Source organism: Anas acuta, chromosome 5, assembly GCF_963932015.1.
Source record: "Anas acuta chromosome 5, bAnaAcu1.1, whole genome shotgun sequence".
Classification (NCBI taxonomy): domain Eukaryota; kingdom Metazoa; phylum Chordata; class Aves; order Anseriformes; family Anatidae; genus Anas; species Anas acuta.
In genome coordinates, this window is record NC_088983.1 from 36,999,344 (window position 1) to 37,018,389 (window position 19,046).

General features: G+C 44.6%; 1 protein-coding gene across 1 annotated transcript; it reads right to left on the reverse strand.

The window, feature by feature from the left end:
* Positions 1-4,170: 4,170 nt before the first annotated feature.
* On the reverse strand, positions 4,171-14,016 carry EXD2 (exonuclease 3'-5' domain containing 2). The gene is made up of 9 exons (XM_068684169.1): positions 13,871-14,016; positions 13,376-13,762; positions 12,246-12,502; positions 11,115-11,241; positions 10,178-10,500; positions 8,020-8,126; positions 7,671-7,806; positions 6,661-7,017; positions 4,171-5,503 (listed from the first exon to the last, which is right to left on the reverse strand). The coding sequence occupies exons 2-9, from the start codon at positions 13,718-13,720 to the stop codon at positions 5,287-5,289; spliced, it is 1,869 nt and encodes a 622-aa protein (XP_068540270.1). The 5' UTR covers positions 13,721-13,762; positions 13,871-14,016; the 3' UTR covers positions 4,171-5,286.
* Between the last annotated feature and the right edge of the window lie 5,030 nt (positions 14,017-19,046).

Sequence of the window (19,046 nt, forward strand, 5' to 3'; positions counted from 1 at the left end):
CCACAGCGCATTTAAAGGAGGTCCCACTCTCATTTTCACAGCTTGCCACCAGCAGTCGGAGTCTCTCTGTTTTTATTTATTACTAAACATCCTGGATAGAGTTGGGGCACAAAGGAAAAGATGAAGAGCAATTGACAGATCTCAGCTGATGCAAAGTACCGTTCAACATTTTACAAAGGATGATCAATCAGAAAGCACATTGCCGTTAATCAATGTGATTAGAGATACATGTCAGATCCCTACAGAGCACACAATGCAAAACAGCTTCTTAGAGAAATGCATTTTTGTGGAGGGGGCTTGGGGATGCAGTTTTTCTCTTAAGCCTGCAAGTCAGGCAGCTGCCTACTACTACCTTTTTCCCAGACTTGTCTCATTCATGCTGAGATATATAAATGTCTTCTCTCTTGTGCTCCTCCATCACTACACAATCTTTCCATTTTTAAGCAAAGAAAGATAGAAGCCATATTTTGTACCATCTATAGCTGAAGCTAGAGTTTTTCCTGTACAAGGAAATGGTTTCTTATTATCTGAAGATGACATCTCTATTTTACAGTAAAAGCCCCAGTCCTATTTTTTGTTTTCACTCCTCTTTTCTTCCTCCATCTCCAGAACTGGACTAATCCAGTCCCTTTGCAAAAAAATAATAAAAGAAAGATGGTTTTGCTCTGTTTCCTGGCGACCAGCACTGCTGAAACACTGGGTAGTATCACACTGCCTAATTCAAGGCAGAAATGAGCACGGTGATGGTTAAGTGGGAAGTGAGGGTGCAGCACTAACCTTGGTGCAGAAAATCCTTGCCACAGCTGCTTGCAGTTCATGGTGCAATTCACAGCGAAAGAAAAGCCTGTTCTGAATACAGAGAATTACGTCCCACGTGTGCTTATTTGGCTGATTTTTTATTGTTATTTTTCCTTAGTAAACTTCACCATGTTGGCTCTACAGCATTACCCTCCCTACCTGTAAAAGCATGTAAAAAAATTATATTGATGCTGGGCTAATACAAGAGGGCAAACTGTGGCTCCCCTAAAAGCTCCCAGAGGAAGCAGGATGCTGTCTTTGCGCTCATCTTAAATTGCCTCCCCCCTTCTCCAAAACAACGTGAAAGGAGGAGGTGACCAAAGAGTAAGTGATGGAAACTGACCTACTGGTTCAGAATGGAGGTGTCTGTAAATCACACTGCACAGTGGTGAGGGCTGGTGGTGACTCCTCATTAGAGAGGCTCCCTCTGCATGTGCAAAGGTCCCAGCTCCCCAAAGGCACCTAGGCACAGGACCTGGGCACTGAGGTACTTTTCACGGGTGGTGGTGGTGGGGAATGACACAATAAAACAAAAACTGTTACAGACAGTGCAGAATTCAGATACTCCCTAGGGAGCCAGAGCAAGAGCAATGCAACAGGAAGATAGCTTCACATCCCTGGCATTAAGGAGCACCAAATGCAAGAAGCCCACAGGGGTACGTGGTCTTCAGTCCCTGTCGGTCATGGGATGTGACAGCTGAGACCTTTAAAGACTGTCAAAGGAGGGAAATCAAGGCACTCCAAATGCCACATCTGCCTACAGAATAATTAACGTGTCACGTGTGGTCTGTTCACAAGTGCAGCACTCGCTGCATCTCAACCACCAGACTATCGAAAATTCTGCTCACCCGGTACTTGGTGCACCATATAATCATGCCAAAATTGCTGCAAAGCCAAGAAAAATGCAAAGTGTAGTGTTTGGGAGGGCAGAAGTCAGTTTATATCCCATGCAGGAAGGCTAGCTAACATACTACCAGTGCTGTTGTTGCTTCAGCTCCAGAGGAGCATCTCTGGAAACACAAGCCCAGTCATATTCTTAGAAAAGTACTGAGTAAACCACAGCTGCTAGGGCAGCAAAAAATTCTTACCTCAAGGCTTCACAGCAGCATTACAAAAATTGAAGTTATTTTGTCATTATCCTCTGGAGTGGCAAAATTTCTTGTGTAAGCCTGTGCAGCTGTAAGAACAAGGGAAAGAGGACTGCAGGCTGACTGTCCTTAACTCTTTGCTTTGCCAGAATAAAACCTGACTTTCTTTCAAGCCTTCCTCAGGTCTCACATGGAACAGAGGGAATCTGAGAGCACCCCAAGCACATCCAGTTCACAAGGACAAAATGCCTGAAATTGAAAGGATTGAGGCAAAAGCTGCAGGGAATTCATAACCCAAGGCAGGTTTTGAGGACCACAGCAACTGGAGGATGCTCCCCACTAACCTGCACAAATTGCTCTGAGGCAGGTAGCAGCAAGTGCCAGGTGAAAAGGAAACATTCTCTCCCCATCTCTGGCAGTGTACCTCAGGCAAACTCACAAGCACGAAGTGACAAGTGACTGAAAGAAAAACCCCTTGTGAAAGCCAGCCCACAGAGAGGCACAGGAATTCTCTCCCTCCACTGAAAGCCTGGATGCACTGTTTATTGCAGGAGAGTCCTACCATAGGTAAGATGCTAGTGGCAACCTAGGTGAGTCCTCAGGTTGAGCCAAACCTAAGATTTATTTTAAAAGAGGCAGCCAACACGACTGACCAACATAATCAGGGCAAGGACAGTACCTGAATCCACCTCAGAACAACTCAATTCTTCCTGAGCAAACTTGCCATTACATTGCTGAGAAGTACAGTATCCTGGTACCTGGGAGGTCAGCCGGGAAAGGCACTGGCAAAGGAAATCCAGATGATGGACTCACAAGGACAGAGTGAGACACAGAGACATAAGAGAAAAAACAGGCATGCAAAAAAGGAAAAAAAGAGCTTGACTGATGGTTAAGTCTGGTAAAAGAGCAGATTTTTACTGAATGTAACAATGAAGACATATGTAGATTTTTAATCTGTAGGCTGGTTTTGCTCTTCCTCTGACCACTGTACATTCCAGAGCCCAAGCAACTCTACAAGGAGGAAGCAGTGTACTCTGAGAGTAATGCAAGTAATCAGTACATTCTGACCCTGCCCGTAGAACTGCTACTACCCTGTAAACCAGCAAGTGTTCCTGATAACCATACGCAAGACCTATTGAACAGAAAAAGCAAGCATATTCTATTAAAAGGCAAAAACATTTTAAATCACAATCATATAAAAATAATTAATTTCTACACAATAAATATAGCATTTCCCCCCCTCTTTCAGGTTGACTTAAAATCATGCAAGTTAAGGCTATCTTTCAAATAACAATGAAGAATATTAGCTAAGAAAATACTTATGAAGGAAGTTTTCCTTGCAAACTCCTATTTCTAAACAAGTGATTTGACCAAAAAAAAAAAACTTCTTTAGCGATACCACCAACTCCTTAGGACCCTTAGTCTAATTCCTTTCTCAACATCATTTTCTTTTCTCAGTAGACAGAAAAGACAACGGCCCTGTTTGTACCTATGGGTTCCTGTAAACAAGGACAGCTTTATCAGGAGTTCATGCATCAGAACAAAGGGAGAAAAACAGAGCAAAGAAGTGAGAGGGACAGTTTGTACTCCTGATGGCTGAAAAGGGTTTTCAGAACCATGCAAAGAGCTCTCACCACACTGCCCTGCTATAAAGACAGGAGATAACACCACCTGAACACATGCTCAAAATGCTTTGGCAAGAAGTAGTTACATCCAAGCTCCTGCTGTAGACAGGAGGTTCTTGCTGAGATTACAATCAGCTGTGTGAAAGAGCACAGTGACAGAACACATCGGCTTCATCAGTTTTTGTCAAGACCTGTCAATGGTGCAAGAAAGACATAAAATTGCCCTTATAATGAAAATGGTCTTGTTTGTGGCTCAGTGATAAGTACTATTTATCACAAACCTTTGATTCCTTTTGATCGGACTGCTTCTGCAGCTCCTCTGGGATGACATTAACACACAATTTCTCCATGGCTCCTACGCATCTCAAACAGGCTCTGCTACAAACGCGTTTTTCAACCCCTGGCCTGGGAAATTTCTCAAATAATCTGATAGAGGAGACTTTCCACCACAATCACAGCAAGCCCAATAGCATTCTGCCCAAAAGTTATTATGAAATATGGGTCAACTGTGCTACACACAGCAGCGTGAAGCATGGTAAGAGTCTTACCAAAACTTCTCCGCAGAGGCTTATAGAAGTTGAGCATAGTTTCATTCAGGAGAAGCACAGTCATCTCATGCAATCAAAATCATCAAAAGTGATTTCACAGAAATGGATATGTACTTTTTAAAAGTTGTATTTTAGCTAGGGTCTAACACCAGGCAAAAAACATGTCTATTTATGAAAAGTCAAGACAGCAGCACAATTTTAAAAACAACAATAATAATTAGCACACGCTGGCTCATGTTTTTAAAGCATTTTACAAAAATCTTAATTAATCAATCCTCACAACACCCTTGTGAGATAGGTAAGTATTATTAGTCCCATTTTAGAGACAGGCATGGAGAGAGTATGACCTGCTCACCACCACACAAGTCAAATCCAGGAACAGAACACCAGATTTTCCAGTTTCCTGCCACACATGATCTGACCTCTTAAAAGATGCTGGTTTTTAATAAAATTTGTTTCTTCTCATCCCTTTTAAGACACCTGGCCGCATTTCACTCTGATGTGAAAAGGTACCTGCTGAGAGCTACTCAGGATAAACAAGCAGAATTGGTAAATCTCTTTTTATTTTTTTTTGTAAACAGACTCTGAGCCGCTGGAAGCTGTTTACAAAACCTGACATTGTCACTGCCACAATGCCGATCTTATCCTCAAGCACCAGGACAGTGAGGCCTATCTGGAATGCCGATACAGCTCAGAATCCGAAAAGAAAAATAAAAATAAAGGTAAATTCTTTGCTACTTCCAAATAAGGAATCTCTCTAGTGGGTAGTCTTCTCTGAGAAGAACTCGTGTGAGTACAACTGCACTGAAAGCAAAGAAAGATTTTTATCAGGAGATTCTTGAGGTGCAGCCAAGGTGTATATATACATCTCTCAGAAAACCTGGAAACTCGAACATATTGTGCTCTGTGTTAAAAGAGATGGCCTGGAGGCACCAGACATCCCGGGGGTAGAAAATAACTCCCAACAGTCAACTAGAGAAGGATAATTCCCTTAGTATATCGCTCTTGCACTGAACTAATCAGTGAGTCTAGGATTAAAGATTCCAAACCACCTGATAAAATTCAAGTTGGATTTAACTCCTTATAAATGCCAAATCTGGCTGACCCACTGCTGCCTGTTCACAAACCCAGGCTCAGGTGTTAGTGGAGAAACAGAAATAAAAACAGTCCTTCCACCTTCAGTTACGTATGTCCATTACATCCTATCTAGAGTCCAGGAAGTGACTTTCATGACAGCTCGATCTGAAGATCCTCCCCGTACTTTCGGATCAGCTTTGTGTGGTTATGGTCCACGGACCACTGCTCTGGGAGGTATTTGGGCTGCATGCTGTCCAAGAAGTGCTGCCGCCAGCGTCTCTCCAACTGCATCAGGGAGCGCAGGCCTCCTTTGGCAAAGCACTGCACCACCTTCAGTCCGTGTGGCATGTAGCTCTCATTGCAGATCCTGCCAGGACAAAAGCAGAGTTTATTTTCACACAAGCCCACTGTCAGACTCCAGACCTGTCTGCAAGAAACAGCAAGGCACTGAAGATGATTTCAGTTGTGCAGTTTAATTACAGCCACATGGTGCAAGCTAACCAGGAGGGGAGCTGGAAGAGAAACTTCTAAGGCTTGCTTCAAGGCCAGGCTGCTTTCTGGAACACAGCTACACCGGAAAGCTGGCTTCTTTGAAATGAGTTGAGTGAATTTATTTTATAACAATACTAAATAAAGCTCTCAAGGCCCATTACAAGCTCCTCAGGAGACAGACTGCAAATTTCTCAGGGCAAGAACCACACGATATTCCAGGGCCCTGACCCTGCCATTGGATTCCCTGCCTGGATAGGCACTGAGATGTTACATAGGAACATCACAAGCAAAAACAAGCTTAACAAGGAGAAAATACTGTCTTCATGCAGACAAAGATCAGATACTAGTTAAGAACAGGTATTTGGGGAGACTTAAAGACAGGAGACTTCTGGTATGATTGTCTTTCAGTCTCTCTCCCCGATCCATCCTTCAAAAGGAAGCAGCAAATAGTAAAGGGGAAGAGGGATGAGCAAGAACAGAAGGAGATTGCTGGAAGAGAAATGAAAAGAGAGGAAAACAAGTGCTGCAACCCACAGACCACTCCCAGCACGAGGGGAAAAGAGGATAAACAAGTGCACAATAAGAAGTCCAGGGTATGACTGTCTGCTTAGAGCCTTAGGATACAGCACAATTACCTTCTTTCTCTGCTTTCTAGTTAAGTGTATGAGTACTATAAATCCAGACTCTGCAGGCTTATGCAAGCGATAAAGTTGAGGTTTTAGGGGCTCTTTTTGCCTGTGAAGACCGATGTCTACTAGTCTCAAATTCAGAAATTCCTTAACTCAACACCATGATTTTATGGAAGTTACAATCATATCCCAAGGAATCCAGCAATAGGTCTTATTTTCATTAAAAAGCTTAGTGGGAAAAAGCCAGTATGTGTGATCCTCGGCTCTGCAAATACTGCTGGTTTTTATTTTATTTTGCTCCATAAATATTTACCCAAGGTTGTGTTTGTAGACACCCTTTTGTTGAATTTACGTGCTCACATAAACAACTAAAATGTTACATCTACTGCTGGGCTTGTTATACCTGGTTTCCAGAGCAGCTGCTTCCTGGAGCATCTCCGGGGTCACCGCTTCTGTGTTGAAGAAGTCCTTGATGCCTTGCAGAAGTTCTGCCCTTCGGGGATCAGGCAGGCTGTCTGCATTCAGCAGAGCTCGGGCCCCTGAGCGCACCTGCCTGCGCAGAGGGTCCTCCAGCATGCGCACACCCTCCTCGGAGCCAATGGGGGCACCGAACTCCTCAGCCAGCTGCTGCTTGAGGTGGTTGTCGTAGTAATTGGAGACGGCGTGGCAGGATGTGCAGAGAAGTAGTACATCATGGGAGTTGTGGTCCTTCATCTGGATGGGGAAGTGTCTTCGGTATTCGTGAGGAATGATGTTCTTCCTGGGGAAGACAAATGAGACAGCTCATTACATCTGCCTGGAGCTGCTACTCCCTGATTTCTCCTCTTCCTGGCCCACAAAAGTACAACTAATAATAAAAGTGCAGGAAAACAAAGATCAGCAGTGCCAGGATTCTCAGTGCACCACAGAAGTTTCAGAAATCCCTCATCTGTACTTCTCTCTCCAGGTTTTCTACATTTCTCTTTTTAAAGAAGCACACCTGCTACTTAAACAGCAGCAAAGTCAAACAGCTCACCTTTTGTAACCTCATAAAGTTCAGGCTCACCTAAGCCTTCCAAAAATATATGGATTAAGTACTGGAAGGCATAACATATTTATTTTCAGAAGAGAATGCCATCAGAACAGTATGTGTTTGCTACTACTGCCCCCTGTAATTCAACCTGCAACACAACGTTCTACCCAAGGCAATTTCTCTACCCTCTGTAAGAGGAAAGGCTGACCTGGTCGGTGTCAAACTTACCCAGATACACGTGACCAGAGAACATTCAAACAGTGACAGACCTTCTAGGATGTGAACAAACATATTTCAGCCCACTAACCACGCTTCTGGATGCTGAACTAGATGCAGACTTCAGTCTTATTTTTTGTTTTTAAATTAGACGTAATTTTTTCTTACCCCACTAAGCAACTCACCGGATGTAGGACTCCCGTTTGCCACATACAACACACAGGTTCTCTTTGACTGTCAGATAATAATCGACTTGAGACTCGGGACGTCCTGAAGGCTCAAACCGCAGCTTCACAACAAACGGGTCTGTGCTAACTAGGTCTGAAAGAGTACAGGCAAGCAGAGAATATTCAAGACAGTGTTGTATTTAAAAGCTAGGATAATGATGCTAAAACAAGGTAGACATCCTAACAGAATTTTCAGTACGAAAGGATAGCAAAAAATCATGCCCAGTTATCTCAGAAACATGAAAAAAGGCTGTATTTTAAATATCAACAAGTTGATATTTAAACAAGTTGAAGTTAGTGTGCTCACCTCCAATCCCCTTGTCCAGATACCACTGAGCCTTCTTGCGATCGCAGGTGCACAGGGGCTGTCCATCTGGTGCGTGCAGGAAGCAGTTGTCATACAGTGGAGATTTTCTGTGAAACAAGGATAACATTGCAAAAACTATAACAACATGCCAGAAAAACAGCTCTCTACAGTGATGTGTTCCACACTGCAACTCCTGCAGCCTCATCCAAATCACAGGAGGGAGAGGAGCCCTTAAAGACATAGTTTATGCTGCTGAGCACTGCACAGGCTGCTGCTAAGGGAAGCAGAACATCTAAAAATGTATCTGAGGTTCATGAACTGACTGTAAGGTATCTTTGCTCTCCTGATGCCAACAGAAGTGCTAACTCTGAATCTCAGTTTTCAAGAGATACCACTAATGACAACGGTTTTCCCCCCAAAAAATTACATTAGACAAAAATAAATGTAAAGTCAAGAATGAAGATGAGCTCCAAGCAAGCTGAAGGATTGTTATCAGCCTGCAGACAAAGCCATTTCAAGAATGAGCTACCAGCTACCTAAGCCCACGTTGTAATGATTTATGAAGATGACTTTTCTAAAACTTAGTGTGAACAGCGATTATTTCATTCATCCAAGAGCAACATTAGGAAAAAAAAAAAACAACCCTTGGAGTACTGGAAATTCACTCAGTATTCGTTCAATTCACTGAGCATTCACTCAGCAGAGCTCTACCAGCTAAAAAGACTGATTCACAGGCCATGTAATCTAACAAAATGATCTCTCCTGATGTCAGTGGGGGGGTGTGGGAGTAAACAAGTTGTAATGATACAGGAGATCTCTTCCCACCAAACATCAGCAGTTGAGCTCAATCACCATCATAATATGAGTGCTTCCCAACTCTAAATTAATAAACATTCAAACATGCTTACAGAAAGGAAAATAGAAAAGGACTTCTGAAATCACATCCAGCCTTACCCGAACTGGACTGCTGGAGATACTGCAAGAAACCGCAGGTCTACAAATCTCTCATGAAATCAAGCATTGTTAAAAACAATAAATAAATAACCAAGCAACCCATAGGGAGATATCAGTTTAGTTTGGAATTCAATTGTGTTTAAATTTTAATCCTCCCATAAAGTATAGTCCTTCTGTTTTGTATGACACAGGCTCCAAATTAAAGTATATACATCTGAAGGGACTTACTATGTACAACACAGTATTGTTAATGACTGCTAATGCAATCTATGTTATTGACTACAACACAAAGGACTCTACTGCCAATCCTGTAAACTCCACTGCCAAAAAAGAGGAGAAAAATACCAAAATGACTTTTTTTCTTCACAAATAAAGGTGAAGGTGGGGCAGGAGGGTGTTCAAGTTCCTACATCCATGTGATTAATTTTATCAGAGTGCACCCAAACATAAACAAACATACTAGTTCTCTGTGTTTCCCACTACGCTGAGCTTAAGGAGATCACTCCTACTTGTTTTATCTAAAAACAAATGAACCCACAATAGCAAAAGGCCATAATAATTTAGCATTTGTCCCACAGAAGAGCCTGCAGGCTGGGGATCCTGAATCCAGCAACAGTTGCCTCTGCAAGGGCCAAGTAGAGCCATTCCCTGCTCCCTCCCTGGCAGAAGGAGAAACGCAGTGCTTTGATGCTGCTACAGACAGTCCTCCCTGCACTCCCTGGCACCTCACATAATCCCTCTCACCCCTGGTACTGGTAGCTTTCAGGTCTGCTGTCCCCTGACATCTCTGTGACCACAGGGACCTGGAACAGCACAGTATGAACACCAGCTCACAGGACAATCTCTGTGCAGCTGCCCCCTTTTCCCTGGAGGAGACAGGGTTCAGCTGTTTGGAAATGCCACCCAGACAGCCAGCTGGCTCCTGCTGGGCCTCTGCTCTTGAGCTAAAGCCTCCATATTGTAAGGGAAGGTAAAAACTGAAGACCTCCCCTCAATCTATTATGCAGCACAGACCCAAGTTCCCCTGCTACTTCCAATAGAGAGGAACTAGGAAAACAGAAATAGGATCTGGCTCTCATGACTGTTTGGTGCTGTGTCCCTTCCCAGCTCTTATTGTCCTCTTTGTCTAATAAGTAGAGCAGGAAGTATCAATCAAAGTTTTTTCACCTGTGGTGCAAGGAGTAAAATTTGCTCACAAACTTACCTTGCAGAATATCCCACACCCAGAGGCTTTCGCTTCTGCCTCCGAGGATCTCTCACTTGCTGACTGCCAGAGGACTGGACATTCGCAGAAGATTTCCGATTCTTTGTTTTCTGAGGGGAGCGTGCCTCTCCACTCTTCTCTCCTGCGCTGCCACTCCTCCTCCCTCTAAATGGGATATCCACCAAGCCCTGGCATTTGCTCAGTACTTTTTCCCAAGTAGCAGCAGAGTTTTCACCGTCAGATACAGCAGGGAGGCAGGCAAATCCCAGCAAATGGAGGAACAGAGCCACTGAGATCTGGGCATCCCTAGCAGCATAGAGAACCTGCAGAAAAGCACAGACACTGGGATACTGGCAAGCAGCAAACACTCCCCCAAACACCATCAGTCTTTAACACTAGATTCAGTAAAACCAGAAGCTGGATTTGTTTTCCCTTGTTCACTTTTGGCACAATGCCTACTACCGTCCAATGTGATTATTTATCCTGTCACTCCCTCTACTGGTCACTGATTTTGTAGACATCTGCAGCATGACTAAAGAACACAAGCAATTAGGGAAACCATGATAGGCTAAAGATGGTGAACAAGGTTTCCAGGGTCTTTATCTGATATTGCACTGACTGCTATAAATTGGAGGAAAGAAAACAAACGAGTGAGGCTTTGGGTGCACAAACAGCTGGTTCAAGGGATCTGGCCTTACAGATCTTCCAGGATTAAAGGAAAACAAGGGTCAAGAATCCAGAGAGAATGACAGAAAATTGTCTTCATGGAAAAGGAGGGAAACTCAGGCAGAGGCTGAAATGGACTTCAGATCATCGTCACACAGAAGCTATTGAAGCAGAACTCACAGAAGGACAAGATCTCCCTGTTACAATGCCTCTCCTCTAATAAGAAGTTTGCTTTTCTTCCCAAAACACAGAGTTGAAGTGGAAGACACACCTGATGTTGTGTCAGTTCTTCTGCCTCCCAGTTGCTGCAACGCATATGAGGAGACTTGTCAAGCGGGCAGTTCAGTACTTTTTCAGCTAAGGACTTAAGGCTAAGGCAGTTGTGAAGTAGATCCTTCCTTCAGTTTTAACAAAGAAAGCAAAAGAGGCATATTAAAAATGAAACTAAACACTCATGCAAATTTAGACAGCCTCACACAACCTGGTTCTGCCAGAACACAACACACTTGATGCACGACTCCCACTCAAGCAGCATACAGGCCCTCACCCTCCTCTCCACTAAAATGTCCGACCTAGATTTGGTAATTACCTAGTGTCTGCAATATGCAAAACAGGCAAGGCTGGGAGCTGGTAACATCTCAGGCTCTGAACTACCTGCTTCTGAAACAGAGAGGCCTGTCACAGAGTGAAGGACTGTCTGCCCCAGGGATTCATCAGCCACTTAATAAACAAGCCTGGAGACATTTTCTGAGGAGCATGAGAGCCAGGAATGACTCAAGAGGAATCCATCCTCAGTGCTAAAAAGGCACCATCAGGTCACCAAATCCATGCCCCACGTCACTAACAATGCACATATACTGAATATGAAGAACATTCCCAAGTAAAACTTTTTTTTTTTTTTTTAAGAAAGAACAGGATGGGAAAATAGCATCACAACTGTAACCTATAAAAGGAAACACTGATATTAGAACAGAAAGTTGGAGCTAGTTGGTTTTTTTTAGCCATTTTTCAAGAAATCCTGTAATTTAACAGTTCCACTTAAGTGCCACTCACACTTTTACCCCATAGTTTCAGGCAGTGTCTTCAAGCATCTGTTTACATTGTGAGCTCTCTGACCGTCTTGTATCATTGTGCCTGGACTTCTTACAAGACAAAGCAAGATACTCTGAAAAGCCCTTACAAGTATTACACGAGAAGACAAACTGACACAATTAGCATTCATGATTTCATTTCCTTTAAGGCCACAGAATACAAGCCTGCCCATGCTCTAAAGAAAGTGTCCCATCCCAAGAACACCAAACCTACCTGCCCGACATCATCCAGCACACACAAATTACTTTTTGATATTTCAAACTCAAATGGTGTACTAAAAACAGAGCTGCCTCTGTCTTCAGAGGCTTACCGCTGTCTCATGGCTAAATATCGGAGATCCACGCTCCCTTTGACTGGAAGACCATAGTCCTGAAGTAACTTGCAAGCATCTTCCCAGCATCCCACCCCTACTTTCAATACAGCACTATCTGCCATGATGTCCAACAGGGTCTTTGGGATAGTCTGTCCACTGGCAACGAGCCTGGGCAACCGGATGAGAACACAGAAGCCACTGGAAGAAGCCATTTGTAGAAGGGATACAGGATTCGCTTTTCCCTCCACAGATACCTGAAATAAAGGTAAAAATCACAGCTGGGTTACTAGCAGTACTGCAGCTGGACCAAATTGTAAAACAGCCCACCAAAGACAGGAAATACTTACCAGACTATGCAATTGAAAGCTTTTCCTGCACAAATTATGTGATTTGTTTCACAGCATTACTGTCCCACAATTACTTCTTGCTACAACCTTGCAAGAGAAATTTTCCTCCTTTCACCCTTGCCCCTCACAGCTGGGCTGGCAGAAGCAAGCAGACACATTCCTTAATCCACGTCAGCACTACAAAAGTGTTTATAGCACACTGCTTAACTGCGGCTTGTACCAATGAATGTGGGGTGAATAAACTTCCAGCCAAAATGATGGCGAAGACAAGCTTCATAAATGACTCAAAGTCTGTTCCAAGAGCTCACATAGGCAAACATACAAGCAGCAGATGAATGCTGCTTTCTGGTATGCCCACGGAGGTCTATCTTCTTATCAGCATTATCCTCCTCTTCTGGTTTATTAATTTTAAGAAACTCTTTGGTACACAGATGGACTTAAAATACTGTAAATCTGAACTATTTTAGTAAACTACATGAAAAGAGGTACTATATAAAACATATGGTGCTATTTAGCCATATAATTATCACTGCACGTTTAGAACTAGATTTATCACAGAAGTTCAGCAAACAAATGCAAGTAGCGAACTAAAAACTTACAGCCAGCAGACTTAAACGTGAGAACAATCAAAACTAGTGGATAATTCCCTGGTGTCACGATAGATAATCACGGTTTCGATAGCCAGCCGAGCCGTGCCCATTCCAGCAGAGGCACAGCTCCTCCCTCGATGATTCCCGGCTGCGATTTGCAACCTGGCGGAGAGGCCCAGCGCTCACTCACCCACTCACAGTCGATCCCAAGCACCGGCCGCTGCTCCAGCTCCTTCTTCAGCAGGGGCTCGACCCGCTCCCACTCCTCCTGCTCGGAGACGACCACGATGTCCGCACCGAGGCTCCTGTGTGCCTGGGACGAGGCGGGCGGCGTGCCGAAGGCAGCCTCATCCTCAGCCTCAGCCTCATCCTTCAGCAGCGCCTCATCTGCCGGCCCCCTGCCCGCGTCCCCTCGCGGCTGCCCGCAGCTCGCTGTCCCCCTGCGGCGCCGCGCTGCCCTCCACAGCGCCAGGCCCCCCACCGCCACACCCAGCAGGGTCGCCACAGCCACCGTCACCGCCGCCTGCCTGGGCATCCTTATCCCCTTCCCTGCACCCGCTCGGCGCTTTATCGCGGCCTGCGAGGAGAAAGCAGGGAGGTGGCGATCAGCGGCAGCTCCACGGGCCGGCCCCGGCCTCCAAGCCTCGGTCTCAGCGGTCCCCGCACCGGGCAGCCCCGCCGCTACCTGCGGGGGCTCGGCGGCGGGCGGCGGGCTCCGAGCCTGCCCCTCAGGAGCCGGCGGCCCCTGGGCGCCGCCATCTTGTAGGGCCGCTGAGGCGGGGCGGGCGGCGGGCCGGCCTCCAGCCCGGCACCGGGCGCTGCCGCCTCCAAAATGGATGTTTTTGGGGTTAACTTGGACACTCGTAGCGTAATTGTCACAGAGGGGAGGAAGGGCTCCCCAGGAGAGCTGGCATTGAGCCGGCGGATCGCCCGCAGGGTGCTCCCAGAGGAGCAGGGTTTCAGCAGGACGACCCATCCATCCCCTACAGCTCACCCTAAGGAGCGGGGCTCAGCCCAGGGCAGCGAGATGTCAGGTCTCACAGGCGATGGGATCAAGTTGGGAAAAGTTTGTTTTCCATGGAGTGGTCTGTTTTGAACACACAAATGCTTTAGTAACAGCTTCTGTATCTTTTTTTTTTTTTTTTTTTTTTTTTTTTTTCCTGCAAAGACCCTCAATCTTGCTCTGCACCAAATAAATTTATATCCACTTTGATACTAATCCTCCGGGCTCTACAGAGCAGTGCAATTTTGCACACTGTAGGAACACACCTCTTGTTCCTGTTCACTCTCCCCTACACGAAGAGGTGTTTCTTCCTCACAGCCATACCCGGACCACAGCTTCTCCTTCCATCCCAGATCCAATGCCCCAGACCCAGCTGATAGCTGAAATGCACGTCACAGGGCAGGAGGCTACGGCTCTGAGCTCATCACACAACGCAGGGTATGCACAGGAGAAAAAGCTGGGGTGGCCTGGCTCTACCTCAGAGTTCCCACAGCCAGATGGAGATCTTCCCTCCTACCCTCTCTTCATTCCCCTGCCTCCCCCAAATTGTACAATGCTTTGTGTTACATGGTCATTGTAACCAAGTACAGACCTGGAGCACTGCTTGGATTTTACCACAGTTCCCGTTAAACCCGACTGACTGCTTGCTCCCTGCTCCCTTGCTCCAGCACTAGCATTTCCTTAATGACAGGGGCACTGATTCAGGCAACTGATCCACCTGTAAACTAGTCCAAAGGAAAAAAAAAATAACATCTGGGGTCACTGCAGACTTACTTCAGAGACCACATAACCAAGTCCCGAGAAGCCTCTGTGACTGCACTTCAAGGTCCAGCCACCCTGTTGGGTGCAGGCAGTGCATCTTTAAGCACTTTGTCAGAGACTCAAGCTCAGAATAGTGACCAAATCTGAACAAATCTGCAAAGTTTATTCATAGCTGGATCCATTTGTAATAAACTAACATCCACCCAGAAAGCTGAAACAGGCCAGTCTTCCCTTTTACAAAGTGTTTATTTCGGTTTCTAAGGTAATAGGACTTTTGTGTAAAGAGAGGAAAAATAAAATATCCTAGCACTTATTACACAGTACAGAGAAAATACGATATAATGTAATGCCCAAGCCTTGCTTTTCAATAATAACAGGATTGTATCCTTGGCTGCACCTAAAGCCTTTGTTTTTCATGCTATCACTGGTCCTGTAAACCACAAGTCTCTTTAACAGCTTGTCTTACTACCTACATATCCATTTATTCAAGTGTAAAGGTTAAATTAAAAATAAATGAAAGCAACTGATGCATGAGTGCACTCTGGAAATAAAAAAAGATAAAAAAAAAGTTCCCAAAGCCTGATGGGGACATTGCCAAAGATGAGAAGGTAACCAAGTGAGCAAACACCAACTGCTGGCTTAGCCTTACTTACGAGAAATCTGTTGCAGCAGGTAACTGAAGCCCTTACATGGTAAACAGCAAAATTTACTTTTCTTTGTCTCTCTGTAACCTGATCTGAGATCTCTACAGAGATCGATGTCAAAAGACTCATTTTTAGCCTGATTTCCTAAGGAAAGAAGGCTTATGCAATTACACTGTCTGTTGGCGTTTCTGCTTGTGGGTCCCCTTTCTTCCTGCCTTTCCTTGCCAAAAAAAAAGGCACGTTTAAGCCATTGCCCAATTCCATCTAAATTTGTACAAAGAGATAGAGCTTTCAAAGGTGACTTCTGTGAAATGCAAAGCTGAGTCAATGAAACAGACCCTAATAAAACTGCCACTGATAAAATATCAAGCATGTGCAGACACTGCTTAATATACATCAGAGAATCCACACAGCGGTGCCACATCAGGACAAGTCCATAGGAAACCAGGCTTCGCTTGTTCTGCTGATCACAGAAAAAAATATTTTTATAATCCCATTAGCTCATCCTTTAACAGGGAGAAGACTAGAGTAAATGACTCAGTGTTCAAAGGAAAATCAATGATAGTGGAATATCAAAGGAGAGAGGCTCCAGTCAAGACCTAAATTGCTGCGAGCAGACAATGAGCAGGGAGCTGCGTGGAGTCCCCACTAGCTCATTAATAACCCTGCATTTGGGGCCCCATCCCAAGCTACATAAGAAAGCCAAACTCACATTTCAGCTCCTAATGTGATTTATCTTCCTTGTGTCAATGCTGGTAACCCCATGACTACATCTTCAAACCAGTCATTTTGAGCAGGTTTTTTTTTTTTTTTTAACAGGGCTGGTACAGGGAGGTAGTAGGACGACTTCTTTTGTCAAAAAGTCATAATGAGATCAATTTGAAATCAACTGTGAAGCCACATCCTAAAGGTGGAGTTTCACGCTGTAACAAGGTGGATGGAAGGTTTAGCTCCTGTTGAAAAAACAATTCTGCTTCCCCCTTCTACCTGTAGTCTTCCTCCTACTGCCTTCCTTCTGCGAACATTGGTGCCAGTCTGATTCAAGGAATTCAGTGAGCAGAAAGCTAACACAGCAAAAAATAGAGTTTTCTCCTGGTTTAACTCCTTGGAGTGGCTCACCACAGAGCCAGATCTCAGTGAAACTACATCCTAAGCCAAAAGATGAATCAGCTGCAACTCCCTCAGTGAAGGGATCTGCCAGAGTCTGCAGGTTTTGCAAAGAATCTGAAACAACAGCCCTCAGAGGTGTGAGCTGCCAGATTGATCCCATGAGGATGAGCTGTATTACCATTAATCATCACCAACATATTTCTCCATTAATTGCCAACTCTTTCATTGTGTATGTCGGAATAGAGAGGAATTTCACATTTTTGTTTCTTGAAGGGCTGCTAAACTTACCTCAGTGGTTGAGTTCCAGCAGACACAGTAAGTTGGCCCCACAGTTCATGCTTGCTTAGAAGGTGACATCCCCTATCTCCCAAAACCCTGCTCCCAGCTGCACCATCCTGACTGGCCTGTGCTAATTTGGGCATCCATTGGGACACCTCCTTGAGCCAAATGAAATCAGTAAAATGCTAGACAAACAGGCCCAATGAGCAGCAGCAGCAGCACAAAGAAAGGGACAGAACACATAGCCAAGAAGAATAAAGCCTCCTTTCAGCAGCTACAAGTCATTAGATCAGCTCAGCTGCATGTTCAAGCTACATCTTTAGCTGAACAGCCTCAAGGGGTGACATTTGAGAGAACAGCGCTTGTTCTCCCCACCTTTCTGGTCTGTGAAATGAATAAGCAAAAGGAGAAAAGCCCAGAAGCCACCTAATTTCCTCTAGAGGGAATAAACTGCACAAGAGGAGTTATTAAGGGGAAAAAAAAGATATGGCTGAAAAATGATATCATCTTCTTGGCTCACCCTCCTTTTCCTTCTATTCCTCAAAAAATCAAGCGTGTTATAAATAAATAAAAGCCTTGACCCAGACCCCCCTCCTTCTCTAACGGCTGCCCTGTCTCTGTTGCACCTGTAGACTAACCCCATAGATATCTGAGCATCGGTGTCCAAATCTTTTTTCTATTTCCACTTTGGATCAACCCAAGCCATTCAAAGGCTCAGCAGTGCTCAAAAAAATGTATTTAAACATCATTGTCTTTGACTTGACACAATCAACCATGCTTCACTTGAAGTCTTCTCCTTTACTATTTAGGCCTTTCTTCCAAGTGTTCTTTGGCAGATTCTCCTCATGCTGTGTCACAGAGCTGTATCCTTGGCCTTCAGCTTTTATCCTCCCACGTTATCTCTGAGTTATCTCATCTGAAATACAAATACAACTATCATCTCTGTGCTGATGATTTACAGATCTGCTCCTTTCCCCAGAGCTATCTCCCTCTATCCAAACTCAAATCATAGCCTTCTCTTTTCTGTGGATGATGACTAGCAGGAAGCTAAAGCTCAGCAAAGCTGGAACATGGCTCTTTCTCTTTCCTAAAAGTCCTCTCATCTTCTTTGTGCATATCTATGGATAACATCACTGGTCTACCTGCCATTCGAGCTTCCATGTCAACTATGAGTTCTGACTGAGACCTCTCTGTAGACACAAGTGCCCAGGGTATGTCTAAATTTAGACTTCTGCTATGAGGCAGCTTTTAGACAAAGTCCTTTGATCCATTCTTGGATCCCTTGCTTAGGTCTTCTGCTTCCATACCTAGACTGCCCCAACACCTTTCCCTCCAGCACTGGCCAACACGGCTCATAACCCCACAGCCTTTAACTGCTGTGAATGCCATGAACTGACAATACAGGGAAGCTGACTGTAGTCCTCCTTTTAACGATCAAACATGCCACAACCATCAAATGGAAACCACTAATGCAATTTTAACTCATTCTGCCAATTCAAATTTGGTCAGAACAAAATGTTGATGGGATAATTTTGTACAAGCAGACATTAAAAACAGATCAGGTATTGTCAGTCCTTCCAGACGGAGAACAAAAACTCTGTTGCATGGGCACAAGCTAATGTGAGAGCAATGTGACAGCATGGCCATACCTGATCCAGATTATTTCAGTAGCAGTGGGAGATCTGGTTGCATACAGGCTTAGAATTAGCGACCCTGAAACCACAACCCAAGGCTGTTTATGTAGATCATTACTCTGACCACATCACTTCTCTGTTTGAAGCATTCTGATAGTTCCCTGTTCTGTATTGCAACAAACATTATTTACTTATCTGCATTCTCCTCTACAGAAAGCCATCTCCCTGTTCATTACCTCCCATTTCCTTTTCAGTTGAATCCTTCCTTCCTATTGTCTACTTGTTAAAATTACAATCAAAACATGTTTGTGCTTTGTTTCATGCTGCTTTTGAGGCATGCAGGAGACTAACATCCTACAGAATCAAGCTGCTCAAGCAGTGGGTACAAACAGACCTTGAGGTACCCTGCCCAGCCTATGGTCTAGCCAG